At 41.3% G+C, this 14,854-nt stretch overlaps 1 protein-coding gene across 9 annotated transcripts in view; it reads right to left on the bottom strand.

Annotated features, from left to right (window-relative positions):
• Positions 1-258: 258 nt before the first annotated feature.
• Positions 259-14,854, bottom strand: part of REPS2 (RALBP1 associated Eps domain containing 2) — a 144,426-nt gene continuing 129,830 nt past the window's right edge. For 6 of the 9 annotated variants that reach the window (XM_073356118.2, XM_073356151.2, XM_073356161.2 and 3 more), the window contains 4 exons: positions 11,199-11,282; positions 5,989-6,134; positions 2,815-2,923; positions 259-1,153 (listed from right to left, as the gene is read on the bottom strand). In XM_073356118.2, coding sequence (XP_073212219.1) covers positions 1,085-1,153; positions 2,815-2,923; positions 5,989-6,134; positions 11,199-11,282 — 408 coding nt within the window. In that variant the 3' untranslated portion in view covers positions 259-1,084. The remainder of the gene's footprint in view (positions 1,154-2,814; positions 2,924-5,988; positions 6,135-11,198; positions 11,283-14,854) is intronic. The other 3 variants (XM_073356140.2, XM_073356179.2, XM_073356189.2) reach the window with 1 other exon arrangement.

Here is a 14,854-nt window from a genome sequence, read left to right as displayed (position 1 = left end):
AGAGAAGGGAAAGGTCCTGGGAGCCTCATTCTGTAAGGAGCATCTCCTGTGTGATATTAAGGCCACTCAACAGACAACCCCATGTAGGATTCATTTCTTCACACCATAGTCATTAAAAATCCTACCTAGAGCATATACATACATTTATTTCATTTGGAATCAAACATCGAGTTCAGGTCCTTTAAAAAACGCAATAGCTAGTTTAACAGGAATGCTGACCAATGCACACAAACATGAAATAAAACCCATGTCTCCAAAGACAAGCACAATATATGCTTCATTTTAACTTCCATTGGTAAAATTACAATGCTGTTGTTTTAACAAGCACACATTAATTACATACAGAGAAACATGCCCATTTCTAACTTTCCCTGTGGGGTATAGCTTTAAAAAAAAGTTTCTAAAAATCAGCACGTTTCAACACTTTTTAGTTCTCAGAACTCCATTTTCACATGATTTAACTTATAAAACACAAACCCTGCAATATTTATAAGACATAAATGACCAATAATCATAAATGGCACTAAAAAGACAATGAAGTGACGTGATTGTGAATATAGACTATCTGTACAATTATTTTTATTCTCTTTTGTGTTTTAAAACCACAGACACTACCCCCAGTATAAACCTATGTGAAATCAGAAACGTAGAAGAAACCACCTTAGAATAGAAACTTTAAATATAAAGAAGAATTTTGAATGCATGTAACTTTTAATAATTGGCTTTCAAGAAAGTACATAAATCAGGAATTCTTTAAATAAATAAACCACTAATAATTTCAGAGTTATATGGCTGATTTTGGTGGTTAACTGCATTTTGTAATATCCTGAAGGACAAGTAGGAAACAACTTTCGTTTCTTAGACGTAACCTATGGTTTGACATTTATCTCATCTACCCTCTTCATCCACAAGAGAAAATGTGGACAGTGGTGCGCAAAAAAACAACCACCCCAACTCACATTCCACTTTCCCAGTGCCATTGCCTCAGTGAAAACTTTACATAGATTTTACATTGCTGTGCTAACCGAGTCAAAAAGTCTTGGCACAAATGTCCATTTATTGCCATTGAATAATGTACTGAAGGTCACAAGACAGTTACAGGACGAAGCTGTTCCAACTGAGTCTCCAATGCAATTCGCTCTTTGTGAACTTCCTGGAGCACAGAGAAAAAAGAAATGCTATAACTTTTCTGGTACCCACACATACAAAGCTGCATTATTAAAGAGTAGTCTAGTAACAGCTGGCATTTACAGATCTCAAGTTCATACCACTTACATCACACTTTATAGTTTCAAGGCACCATACAAACGTTAGGTAATTAACCCTCACAACAACCTACTGAGATAAGTTGAATTATTCCCTTTTTACAGATGGGGAAACAAGCACAGAGAGGCCAGGGACTTGCCCAACCTGGCCGATGAGAGGAAGGATGACCCAGTGGTGAGTGCACAGACTTGAGACACCCGGGTTCAATTCCCTGCTCCAAAACAGACTTTGTGTGTGACCCTGGCCTGCCACTGTCTCTCTCTGTTCCCTGCCTGTGAACTGGGGATAATAGCACGGCCTGACCTCACTGGAGTCTACATTAAAGATTGTAAGGTGCTCAGGTGTGAAAATGGGAGGCATATAAATACCAGAGAGAGAGAGAGAGACTACAAAAAGGTAATGGTGACAGAGTGTTTGCTATTAAAACTTACAAGTGTGACATCCTTCCCCAAGGTCAGTCCACTGGGCCATACTGCCTTTTTACCTTGCTATTAAAGGCCGCATGCTCAGCCCTGGCAGGGAGAGTCTGCCTTGCACTGTTCCTGAGAGCTCTTTCTAGACAATTCAGGAATAGTGGTAATGATAAGTTCCTATGTGGAATCATACGTCAGTCCGGATCCAAGGAAGGTGGTTGTAACACCGGATGTTGAGTGAGCGGGGTGGGATGTGAAGCTAGGAAAAATATAGCATGGGGATTTCTCAGGACTCTGACAGAGCTGCAGAGGAATGCTAAAGGAGGAAAGAAGGTCAGGCAGGCCAACTCAGGGGCAGCCCACTGTGCTACTAGGTAGGACATCAGGGTTCAGATTCTGGTCCTGGTCTCACATTTCCAGACCAGTAAAGAGCTGGAAGTGCTGCAGAAGGTGGCACTTTCAACCCGCGAGGGAAGAGCAACAGTAGTCTCCTCTGACTGACGGGCAACCAGTGTTGATGGTCTCTGAAAGGATTCCTAGTATGTTCAGACCTTCTTACGTAGAAGTATGATAGTCTATGTAAGTGACATGAAGCTTCAGCAGAAGAAAAATTTAGGAATATATTGACTTCATGATTGGACAATTAAAAAGAAAAGAATTTATTTTGATCAGGAACTTACCAATTTAAATGCTCCAAAAAGTTCTCAAATACAAGCTAATGGATAGTGTTTTACAATCACTCTTAGAAGCTCATCTAAGGCAACAGTTCAGCCAATACTTTGTATACTGAATGTCTGAACGTAAGAAGTTAAATAACTGATCAGGACAAAGAAAGCTGTGTCTGAGTTCCTCTCATGCCTGAGGAGACAGCATTAAATGCTCTAGAAGCATTCAAAACACAAGAATCATCATTTAAACTCAATTCAATCGACACCACAACCCTTTGCATTTAGGTTTCACATTTTCTTATATAGGCCACTCACCCTAAAGGTACAACGTAGCCACTCTTTCAAGAGAGAGTCTGGAAACAAAGCAGTAGGTTTCATCTATAAAGAGGAACTAGATCCTTCGCCAGTGGTGAAAAACAACCGATTGCATCAAGCCTTGTAACTGTGATATTCAAGGTGTTCCTTACCTTCAGTTGCTGCTGGAGTTCGCTATTCAACCTGGCTAGCACCGCATTGGCTTCTTTGTTTTTACGAATAGCAGTCTGAATAGCCCTCTTCTGCTTGGAAGACTGTCTGCTGGAGATAAATACAAAACATTTCAATGAAAAGAGCCTCAACAGTGACTGTCCCCAGGAGACCAGACATCCCCTTTATGTACTTGTGTACTGAACCTTGATCAAAAGAAAAAGATACCAATTTACAAGAAAAGGTAGTAAATAAGTGTTGATGACTGAATCAGATGGGTGATTCAAAAGCAAAATGGTCTCATTTGTTAATCTGAACCATCAACCTATTTTAGGCCCATTTCAACTATTTTATTTTCAATATATTTGTATTTACTGCAATATCCTTGCCAGTATTGTTTTCAAACACTTAATGGGGTTTAAAATCTCACTAATGCCTAATGGAAAATGTACAGAACATTCTACTTAGAAACAATTTTACTTATTTTTAGTATCTTTTAATTATTTATTATTAAGGACATCTGCATGAAAATAAAATCTTTGCTTTTTCAAGAATTTAGCTGCTTCTGCTGTTTCTTTCTACACTTGAAATACTTATCTTCCATTTTTATACCAGTCATTTCCACCACATCTGACTGTGATGTCACACACAGAAATGGAACTTCAGATAGATGAATTATGGACATTATTCATCTGCTCATGACTCTTAAACAAAGATTTGTTTAAATGCAAATGTTGCTAGTAATAACAAAACAACAAGGAAAGGGAAATATGATAAATATAGGTTAGATAAGCAGAACTGTTTCTAAATAGGCATTTTAAAGTTGTACATGAGGCATCAGCAGCTCTTTAATGACAACGTACTCTAAGACAGATGCATATTTAAACAGAGCGCATAGTGGCAAGCAGTTGGAAAAAGCCCAAGTTAGCTCTTTCTCTGAACAGAAAGAAAAGGAGTACTTGTGGCACCTTAGAGACTAACCAATTTATTTGAGCATGAGCTTTCGTGAGCTACAGCTCACTTCTGTGATTTTTGCAATAGAACCTGTGCCTGTTTCTTATAATAGGTGGTCCTTTTGCTATTGTTTTTCACCTTTCCACCAACCTGTTTATCTACATTTTTCCCTCTAATCAATCTTTATAATAAAATGTAAAAAGAAAAGAAAAGAAATCAAAGCGTACACGTATCACTATGTGGTCATTTAAATGTTCTGGAGAAAATACAAACATCTGCATCAGATAGGGCTGATTAGGGATGTTAGCAGGTGTTGCAATTTTCCTATATAACTGGGGCTCCAAAAGCATGTACTAGCATTCTCAGGCCATCTCAGGAGCACTATTTTCTCTTTTAATCTTCCAGGTTATGTAGCACTAGGGATGTAAATATTGTTTAAAAAGTTAACCAGTTAAACAATTAAAATTATATTGTTTAACTGAGGCAGCCGGGGCTGGGTTCCCTCCGAGTGCAGGGCCACCAGGGCTGGGGCTGCTCTGGCCGGCAAGCAGAGGATTAATGGTTAAGGTTGGTTAACAGTAAACCTAATGCTTACTGGTTAACCTTTTACATCCCTATGTAGCACAGATTCAGGCCCTCAACAGCTTGATTGTATACTTATTGTGAAGAACTGATTGGATGACTCAGCTGGCCTGGTTTTGGCTCAGATTACCTGATCCAGAATCATAGGGTTAGAAGGGACCAAGGGTCATCTAATCTACTCCTCTGCCAAGATGCAGAATTTGTTGTGTCTAACCATCAAGACAGATGGTTAGCCAGCCTTCTTTTGAAAAGCTCCAGTGAAGGAGCTTCCACAACATCCCTAGACAATCTGCTGATGAGACATGGAGGATTTGGGCTAAGCACAGCCTTGGTTTTTGCATACAACTTCAGCTGCAGGAGATGTGCAAACCCAAAGAAAGATTCAACTGCACTCACCTTGCATATGAATCCTGGGATAAAATAAATTAGACTGAATACAGCCCTTTTCCCACCCCATCACCTGCGCCTGCATTCCTGTTATTGGACTTGTTATTGGAGTCACTAAGACTCTCTGGTCTCGGTGATTTCAATATCTATGCTTTCAATATGCACACTGGTAATAGCTGTAGCATGCTGACTCTAGATCCCATAGCCATCATGGCAATCTAAGATTATCTCAAGTGGTTTGTGGCTCAACTCACACTGGTGTGATACTCTTTTCTTTGGGATGGATCTAGAAATAAGCATTAAACATGTACTGTAATCATTTTCTGATCAACATCTCCCCTAGGCTGAGGGCAAAGCCTTTCTTGACTCCTGTCAGCTTGGTCGACTTGTTTCTACAGTTCATGCTCCGAAACTGTTGGACCCAATGAGGTTCCAGAATAGATGGGGGGAAGTATTGCTTTTCAGTGTTTAGGCCTCTCTTTGATGGAGTGGAACGTTACAACTATCTATTGCTCAACATCAGTGAAGACACTTGGACACCTTCTACCCTCAAGTTAAGTCGTAGCAAAGGCGGTGTCTTAGAATGCTTGGGACTGAAGAGAAGCGCTTAGTCTGACCAGTTGTGTCAGAGAATTTTGGCACTCCTACACTATGGCTGAAGTGGTGGTGAAACCAGTGTTGCTCTCCTCAGTCACAGCATTTGCAAACACCTGACCATAGGGTTGTTCAGTGTTGTGAATGCCCATGTAACTGAGACTGTATTGAAGTTTAGTTCCTTGCTGTGGAGAACCGTCATCTTATTATGATGACAAGATTGAAGGGATTTGGAGCCGTTCCCCGCATGCTCATCTCCTGGTTGGTTAACAAGCCACAACTGCCAGAATGAGTGAGGACAACTTCAGCAGCATTATGCAGGCTTCAAACACCTGCTAACAGGGTCAGCACAAGATCCCTGCCACCTTGTTACAGGGGGTAGTTGAGTGGTAGCTTTTGTGATGTAGACACATATTTGTTGACTGAAACCATCAAGTGCATTTCAAAGAGGCCATTGTTCAGCTATCACATGTTAACAATTTTTGGTCACTATGACCTGGCCTGCATTTGAACTGGCAATCAAGAGTTGAGGTCTGTATCTCATTACCAATGCCCTGAGTCATTCAATCATTAAATATGAGAATGAGGCAAAAAAACCAAACACAGTCAAGTCATAGCTCATGGTGCAGCTTGGTGTAGTTTTTAGGTGTGTGTTTTACTTTTGGGCAGGAAGATGGGGTTTGGCTGCAGGCAAAGAAGAGGTCACACTGCTAGTGGGAGTAAGCTCCTGGTTTTCCAACATCTGATTTTCGGAGCGGAATTTCCTACGGATTGGTTTGGATGGTGGCTGAGTAAGCAGAATCTCCTTTGGAGGACAAAAAAACAAAGATTAAGTTAGTCCTTAAATAAGTCAGCATCCAAAGACATGCTACAATGATGACATGGTGAAAGAAAAGACTATGATGAGTGAATGCTTTTGACACACAAACTGCTGAAGTATGGCCTAAGGTTTGTGCTGTTTCAATTTTAATTAAATTCAGTAATAACCTGCTTTTTAAAAACTGCATTCTGTCATTTTAATATTAATTTTCTATATTTGCAGGTTGGCTATTTTTGTTGGTGTGTCTTGCCCTCCCTCCCTTCAATTGTCTTGCATGAACGACTTCTGTCTTATCTGAATTTGGACTGTATGCTGTTCAGGGCATACACGCGTGTGTACATGCATATGTGTACATGTAGCACACTGGGGCTTCTGGACATTACCGGAATATAATTAAAAAATTATGCTCTGTGTAATATGAGGATTTTGCCTGCATATGCTGCCATCATGATCAACCCAGGACATTTCCCAGGAGTGACCAATATCGATTGCCAGTTAAGGATTATAAAGTATCTATCCATTATATGGCCTCAACTCATTCCCATAGAATCTGAGTGCCTCACAAACATATGAATTTATCCTCATGACACCTCTGAGAGGTAGAGAACTACCACCAACCTCACAGTACAGCTGAGGTACAGTGTCTGAGAGAGACTGATTTGCCCAAGGTCACACAGAAAAGCTGTGGTACAGCTAGAAATTGAACCAGATCTCCTGTGTCCCAGGCAAATGCTTCAAACACAAGACAGGCTTCCTCTATCCTACGATGTCGGTCCCAGAAATACTTTCCCTTTTAGAGGCAGCTCGGAAACTGGCTTACAAAGACATACATGTAAACTATCATTGCAGAATGAGTGCACGTAAGGCTAATGATTTGTCATGGAGAAGTACATGAAAAGACGTGGGCAGGCTCAGGTAGAAAACACAAAATACATTATTTTTTAATAAAAAATGCCAGAAGTGCTTTCATTATTTTAATTAAAATATCCTCTATTTTGCCCAAAACTTTACCACCACTGCAGTATCAGGCTGTTATAATAATAATGTATTATTATAATAAAGCTTAGCTTTCATAGCACATTTCATCTGTAGATCTCAAAGTGCTTTAACAAAGAGAGGCCAGTAGTATCATCATCCTCATTTCACAAAGCAAGAAGCTGAGGCGAAAAACAGTAAAGTGACTTGCCAAAGGTTACACAGTGAAATAGTGGCAGAGCCAGGACTAGAACCCAGCTTTCATTATACGATCTAGTGGTGTATTCACTGGACCAGGCTACCTTCCTTTCTATGTCTGAGGAACCAAGTAATACAATATAAATAAATTAAACAAAGTAATACACCTTTAAATGACCCAGTGAAGTGCCCAAAAGGCTGCAATATGTAATCTGAGTCAGCAGAGGGCTATTGTGGGTGTTTTGCAATAAAAAGTAATTTAAGGCCAGGAAGAGAGTTAGCGTTATGAGGAGGTAGAGTCTCTAACATTCCAAAATCCCACAGGGTTCCATGACTACTTTAAAAATATTTAAAAGAACCAACCCAAAAAAAAAAACCAACCAACCAAACAAAAAACCAGGATCTGTTGCACACAACCCAACATGGAAAGCCACTTGCGTTAAATATGTGGAATACCACACTCAAAATAAACACATGGCAAAGTATAATTAATGTATTTGCTTACTGCTTTTTAAAAAAAATGTATACCCAGGCTGAGAGAGATTACATCTACGTACCAGATTTTCACAAGATATTTGTTGCTGAAAACAGCAGACATTTTCAGACTATACACTGTTCTGCTTGTTTTCACAATGGAGATGTAGTGTTTGTTAATTAAAGTGAGTGAATGAGGTCCTTATGTAAGTTGCTGGTTTAATAGTCTTAGTGGCAGAGTCCCCCACTTACACAGAGAATGGCTGCAGTGTGAGTCATTGCAATGTAAGCTCCCCTACCCTGTCTCATCAGCATGCCCAAATCTAGAAAGGGTAGGACCACCACTTGGGGCAGAGGATAGTTCAGCCTCTATCCGTATTCAGTCCTGGGCCTCCTATGTGGCTGCCAATAGTGATGCTGGTTTTATGAATGTGGACACCAGGCTGCTAGAATATGAAATGAGACCAAGAGTTCATTTCCAGGACTTCATTGAACAGCCATCAAATGGTAATACCTGTCCGTCACTATTGCTGGCGTGAGCTGGATTTCCACCACTGACCTTTAGGAGAAAGGCTCAGAATCTCATTTCCAAAACTCAGTCCTCTGGTTCCCCTTTGGTTTTTTTTAAATAATTGAATAGTATCTATGTTTACTACTTAATTGAATAGGGTAGCAGAAGAGTGTAACTATTGTATGGTTATAGATCTGGGGTAAGATTGTGCTTTGTGGCCTCACGCTTGGCAAGGTTGAATAACTCTCTCTGAAAATGTCATGCGAGACGACTAGGGAACTTGTATGTGATTTCTACATGCTTGAATGGGTGAGAGCTGGGGAAATGCAAAATACACAATCTCTGTTTATATTAGTATTGCAAAAAACAGCCAAACCTGGAGGTCAAAAAGCCCCATTTTCCTGAGTGCTATTTGAGGGGCTGGTACATTGCTAAAGCCAGACAAACAGAAAACACAGAGAACCTTACTTGGCAGGATAATAGGGAAGTCAGTCCTTTTGAGAACAAAAGAAATTTGAGTTGCACAAACTGACCTGAAAGCAGTTCTACATCCTGTAGTTTGTTTTGGGCTGAGACAATACCACTAGTGCTAACTGAACTTGGAAACTAACCTATGAGACGATTGTTGGTTAAAGACAGACACACTGAGCCTGCCAGAAGATGCCAGGCAGAGAAGTTGTTAGCATCTGGTTAAAAACGCAGTTGGGTAAGACATCTTAAAATGCTAGCTTTGTCATCAGTGTGAGTTAGATGGACTTTTCAGCTAAGAATCCTAGACAACATCCCATAATTGTAATTCAGCTTCTCGCCCTCCTACTGACTAGGGGGAAGAGTCTCAGGGGTCTCTCTCAAACTGCTGGTTCTCTTTATTGTGTTTTTCTAATAAATTTGCTTTCACTTAAAAACTATCAGCATGTAGTTTGGGGAAACTGTTGTGCTGGTTTGGAGAAAGATGAGCACTGCTGGTTGTTCTAGGAGAAAGGAAGCTGTCTTCTGAGCAGTAGTCACTGGTGCTCAGTGCAAGTGATACATTTGTTAGTGCCAGAGTCCCTTATTCAGTACATTTGTCCCTTCCTCAGTAAAAAAGCAACACCCAAAGGGAGTTCAAAGGAAGGGTGTGTGTGTGGAGAGAGGATGTGGGGGAACCTGAGTGAAGCATCAGGAAGATGCACATGGGAGAGGGTCCAACCCCATAAAAAAGTTGGGGAATGAGGAAGAAAATTAAAGAGATTCATTCCCTGGTAAATTCTGGAAGAGCAGCTGTAAGTTCCTGCATTTTAGGAGATGATGACATTTCAAAACAAGCGTTTTATGCTCTAGAAGTCAGCTTTTTTATATGGAATGCTCTGTTATAAAAAACTTCCTAATGACAAGTTAAGTTCTATTGATAAAATAGTTCCTGAACCAGACAAGTCAACGCACCATAACCACTGGGCTCTCCTCAAACTTACAGTTCCCAGAGGCTCACTTTGCCCTGCTGCCCCCCTACTCCCATCCGAAACTCTCGCCATCTGTGCCTTGCGGGGTGAAGGAGGGCTGAAGTTCTGCAGAACAACTCTGATAGATACTCCTGCCTCCTCTTTCATTGTATTGAGGAGGCGGCTCTTCAGGCCACTGCTGCAGATCTCCTGCAGGCCTGTGCCCTGGGCATACACTCCAGGAAGCTGGGGTGGGTGGGGATAGTGGCTATTTAAGGCTGCCAGTTTCAGGTGCCCAGCATCATGTGGTCAGCTCTATAGTGGGCTGGGCTGGCTATAGCTATCCTCTCTCTGGCTTCTTCTCTGCAAAGCTGCCTCTGGTGGCTAGCGGTCATATGGGTGACTGAACAGCAGGAGCAGCTGCAGCATATGGCACAGGAGCTACCAGCCAAACAAACAGGTCGTGGTGCTCATTTGGGGAAGAAACATCACTGGGCAGGGAGAGGCAGGGAGTACAGAAGGAAATCAGAAGAAAGCCCACTTTATCACCTGTGGGGGTGTTTTAACAGTTCCTTCTCCCACCAGACATCACCCAAACTCTCCCGACTCTTCTACAGGCCACGTGTGCAGACTCTCACCTCCACCCAGGCATCATCACATCCCTTTCTCATGGGCAGAGCAGGTCCGTCCCTTTCAAGAACACCCCTCTGTGGCAGCATCTGGCACCACACTGTGCCGTACATCAGTACTAAATAGACACTACGGAATGTCTGCGCTGCATTAGTACCTGGTGGAGTATCATTGGAGATCCTAGGTCTCTAACTGCTAATTAACAACTGCCCCTGCTACTGATCTTAGACGGAAAAGACAGAAGTGGCATCCAGACAAAGCAAGGGCACAAAGGGTTATTACCCCAAAAGGCACTAGGAGGAAAATGACATAAGCTGGTCCTTTGGAGTTACAGCATATCTATTTTATATGCCTGCAAGCATATAAAACCTGTAATTCATGTTTTAAACAAATTCCTGAAATCCTATGCATATTATAGAAGAGATCCTGAGCTCTAATAAACTGGTGTACTTATGTTGGATCCTTAATATCAGATTTTTAAAATGTTTCATGTTGGAAGGGCTGGAAGGAAATGAGGACCAGACACCATTGATCTCTTTCTCCCCACTTCTTTAAGGGCCCGTGTGTTTATACTGTAAACAAATGGCAAGTTGTTTTTCTTAATGCACATGTACTGACGTGTGGATTGAAAACTTTCTTAATGATTTATCTGAGCTGATGGTGAATGTCACGTGAGTCCAATTCCCCCTGGTGTCCTGACCTCCAGAAAAAGTAAACATGTAAAAATGTAATCCTAAACCTCAGTTTAATTGCTTTAAAACTTAAAACAACTAAGGTCAGTTGATGAAGGCAAAAAGATAAAGGCAGATCATTCAACAACAGCATTAGACATATTGGCCTTACCTTTCTCGTTGGGCTGCTTTCTTCTGTCTGTGATGGGGCTCTATTCATCTGAGGATGTAATTCAATCTCAGATACTTGTTCTGTCTGTAACAACAAATCAGTCACCGCTACACCCAGAAAATGTCTAGCAATCATGTACAATAAAGACAATGAAAGCAAACACTAGACACAAAAGAAAAGTTACTTTAGCAATTTAACTCTGAGGGGGAAGTTATGGTGACAGCTAAGTGAATGACACACATCTTTTGTATATTTTTAATTAAACCATTTCCCCCCTTTATTGTGATAAGAAAACAAGAGAAAACTTTTTGTGAAAAGCTAGAAATGGTAACTTCTCTGAACATAAATGGCCTGCTACCCAGGAGTCTTTTCTAGGGTTTGGTTCCTACAATATAACACACAGAGCTCTTCCATTATGAGAAAAGAAAAGCCACAGCAACAACTACCAAGGTCAGGGGTGCAAACTGTCACTGGATCCTGAAGACTCCAGTTGAAAAACTGAATAGTAATATGAATATATAATGAGATCAAATGATATTCAGTGGGAGGGAGGGGTTTACAGGGGAGCCTCTGACTGTGGGTGCTAAGGCCTAGAACAAGAAAATGGGAACTACTGCAAAAGTTGTGATGATGTCACTTTATATACAAGGTATAGAAGGAGACAAATCTACCACCTTCCTGCCCTAATCCAGCTCCAAATAGAAAATAATTGCAACAGCCAAAGCACTTCCAAAGAAAAGTCCTTAAATGTATCAGGCTAAAAATTCTAAAAATTCAAACCGGGGGTTACTGTACTACAGCATGCTCACTTCTCCAAAACAGTTAGTTTCTGTGAGGTTAAATTTAAAGGGTTAAGTCCTGGCTCCTCAGGCGTCAATGGCAAAACTCCCACTAACTTCAGTGGTGCCAGGATTTCACCTAAAGCCTCATACCAATAATTTATCAAGTACGGAATAACCTATTCTGCTATTGCTGACAGACTCTTGCTGAGAGACTTTGGAAGCAATAACAGTCCCTGCATTATCACGATCTAGTGCAGTCAAAGTTACTTCAATGCCTCTGGTTCAGCACAACCCATAAATCAAACAATGTCAGAATTATATATAGATTATAAAGTATTTGAAGAGGGACTTCATCATACCACTTCTACTCCCTTCACAACAGAAGCACGATGGAAGCTCTGTCAGGTTTGCTAGTGCTTTACAACTGTAAGGGGTAGAACTAATGCTAGGAGAGGGATTTGTGATCCTCCTTTAAATGCATATGTAATTCCTCAAGACAGAAGGGAAAATAAATGCCATGGCTGACAAGATTTCCCTTTTCCTCCTTCAAGTATGGTACATTTGAACAGCAAAGCAATGCTAAAAAGAATTTGCCAGGGGGCCAATATTTGGTACTACCATTTTGACTCAGAAAACCTTCCAGGTATTGCTAGGCTGAGATTTTAACTGAAGGCTCCTGACATACAGAGGAATGAAAGGGGGAAAGGCCACTCTTTGCTGAATCACTAAAATAAACGATTTAATTATTTTTTTAATACAACATGTCTCTTTGTTATCCAGTGAAACAAACAATCGATTCCCTACTTTCCAGAACCATTTCTTATGTAACTGAAAGAAATTCAGAACCAAAACACAGACTTCAGTGGCTTGGCAACAGCATATCGGGCAGGCACTTCAGGCATATAAATTCTAATGAATGATCTTGGGACAGCAGAGCTCAAATGCATCACGGAAGCAATGAATTTGGACACTGGTGAAATGAAAATCTCCGCCCTCACCCACATTCCTTTGATAAAGGGTTGATTCACAGAGAAAAACCAATGATGATGGCCCCAGAGGGAACTATGTGGTATGTCCTCCTGCTCAGAAGAAATGTACAGAAGGGGACCACATGTAACTGAGTGAGAAAGGAAGCAGGAAAACAGAGTAAAAGATGCTCGGAGGATCGTTTGAGATAGAAGGAAGAGATAACCAGAGAAGCACCATTTGGCTCTGTCTACCGATTAGATTTTGGCAGGTGCAAAAAGGATCATACTTCAGTTGCAAAGCTACAGAGCTTTATTCTCCTCATCCCCCTGCCACTGACTGCCTTCAAATACGAACACACACACACACACAGGTTGGGATCTGCAAAAGTGCTCAGCTCCCAATGAAGTCTCACTGAAGTTAATAATGGGAGTAGAGTTAGACTTCCTTTGAGCATCGCAACCTACAACTAAACTGATCAAAACAGAAAGACCTCACAGCAGAACAATGTTACTTAAAATAAAATTTGTAAAAAGAAAGAAAAAAGTACCAGGTTTGGACACCATCAGATGCAGATATCAAATCAAGTGTTGATGCCAATACTAAAGGATAAGATTTCAGGATGTCCTGCCAATCTGATGCCACAGCATTTTTTATGTTTATTGGCTATTTGAGTGCCTTGGGCATAGGGCACCCATTAAAACAACAGCTTCAGTGATTGCAGGGCTACATTTCTATTGTACTATTCGCTGCTGTCAAAAGCCATCGGTGTTGGTACTGCCCTGCCTATTCATTTGTGATCATGACGATCATACCCCAGTGTGGAATGCGAATCTGACAATATAACTGGGCACGACTAACTAGAGAGGTCAGATGGTTAAATACACAGATTTTATAAAAGAAAGGAATCAGTTCTGGTACAGGAGCTGATGTAAAATGAATACAAACCACTGGCTGTCATGTCCTTAAAGTGCCACCTAGTGGCATTTAGAACAGGTCATTACTGTGTTTCTCAGATCACAGGACGCACAAGAGATGCATGCATATTCATTGGCTTGGGACTGATCTGGTGGTTCTGAATTCATTCACAAGGCAGGCAGATAACAGGCTACACTGGAGACAGCATGTATGAACTCTTCTGAACTTTCCATTTCCTCTTATAAAAAGGAAGCCTAGTCTATACCTAAATGTTTTCCTAACGTAGCTACATTAGGTGTATGAAAAAAAAATCAGCCCCCTAACCAACATAGCTATGCCAGCAAAAGACCTAGGATAGAAGCAGTTATACCAGTAATAAAGTCCTTTTACCAGTATTGCTTATTTTGTTCGGAGAACTGGTATAAGCTACAGCAGCAAAAGCATTCCCCCTCACTAGTCCCACTCAGATTTTAAAGGAATAGTCGTACAGCCAACGGGTGTGTTACTTTTTCATGAGCTGCCTCTGTTGGGGATTTCTCCTTTGAGGAAGATCCAGAGAAGAGGTACCAGTCAGGAGGGCCTGGGCAACACCAGAGACACAATGTACCTCAGGGGATTCATGGGATTTAGGAGCCAGACCTCTTTCCTCATGGAGGGGCAATCTCTCTCTCCCCAGTAAAAGAATGCAGAGGATACTCCGCAAGAAGCAGCTACAGGTATTCGTCCATGGGCATGACCTGGTCTAAAGCTATTTCAGAAACGGTGTGCCATTTATAATGGCAACTTTTTTCTTTTGGCTGGGGATTTTCCCCCCATTCATTTCAGTGCCTTCACCTTTGGGCCCTACATACCAGCACCTGTCCTGCTTCCTGTGGGCTGAGTGCAAGTTGCTCCAGAATATGCCACAACGCCACTCTGAGCAGCTGCTACAGAGTATGGGGAGAAGGTGATCACTGACGAGCAATGTGAGGTGTGCTCCCTCTATTCTAT

Source organism: Lepidochelys kempii, chromosome 1 (genome assembly GCF_965140285.1).
Source record: "Lepidochelys kempii isolate rLepKem1 chromosome 1, rLepKem1.hap1, whole genome shotgun sequence".
NCBI lineage: Eukaryota > Metazoa > Chordata > Testudines > Cheloniidae > Lepidochelys > Lepidochelys kempii.
Note: the sequence above shows the minus strand (reverse complement) of the source record. Positions and strands in the feature narration are given on the sequence as shown.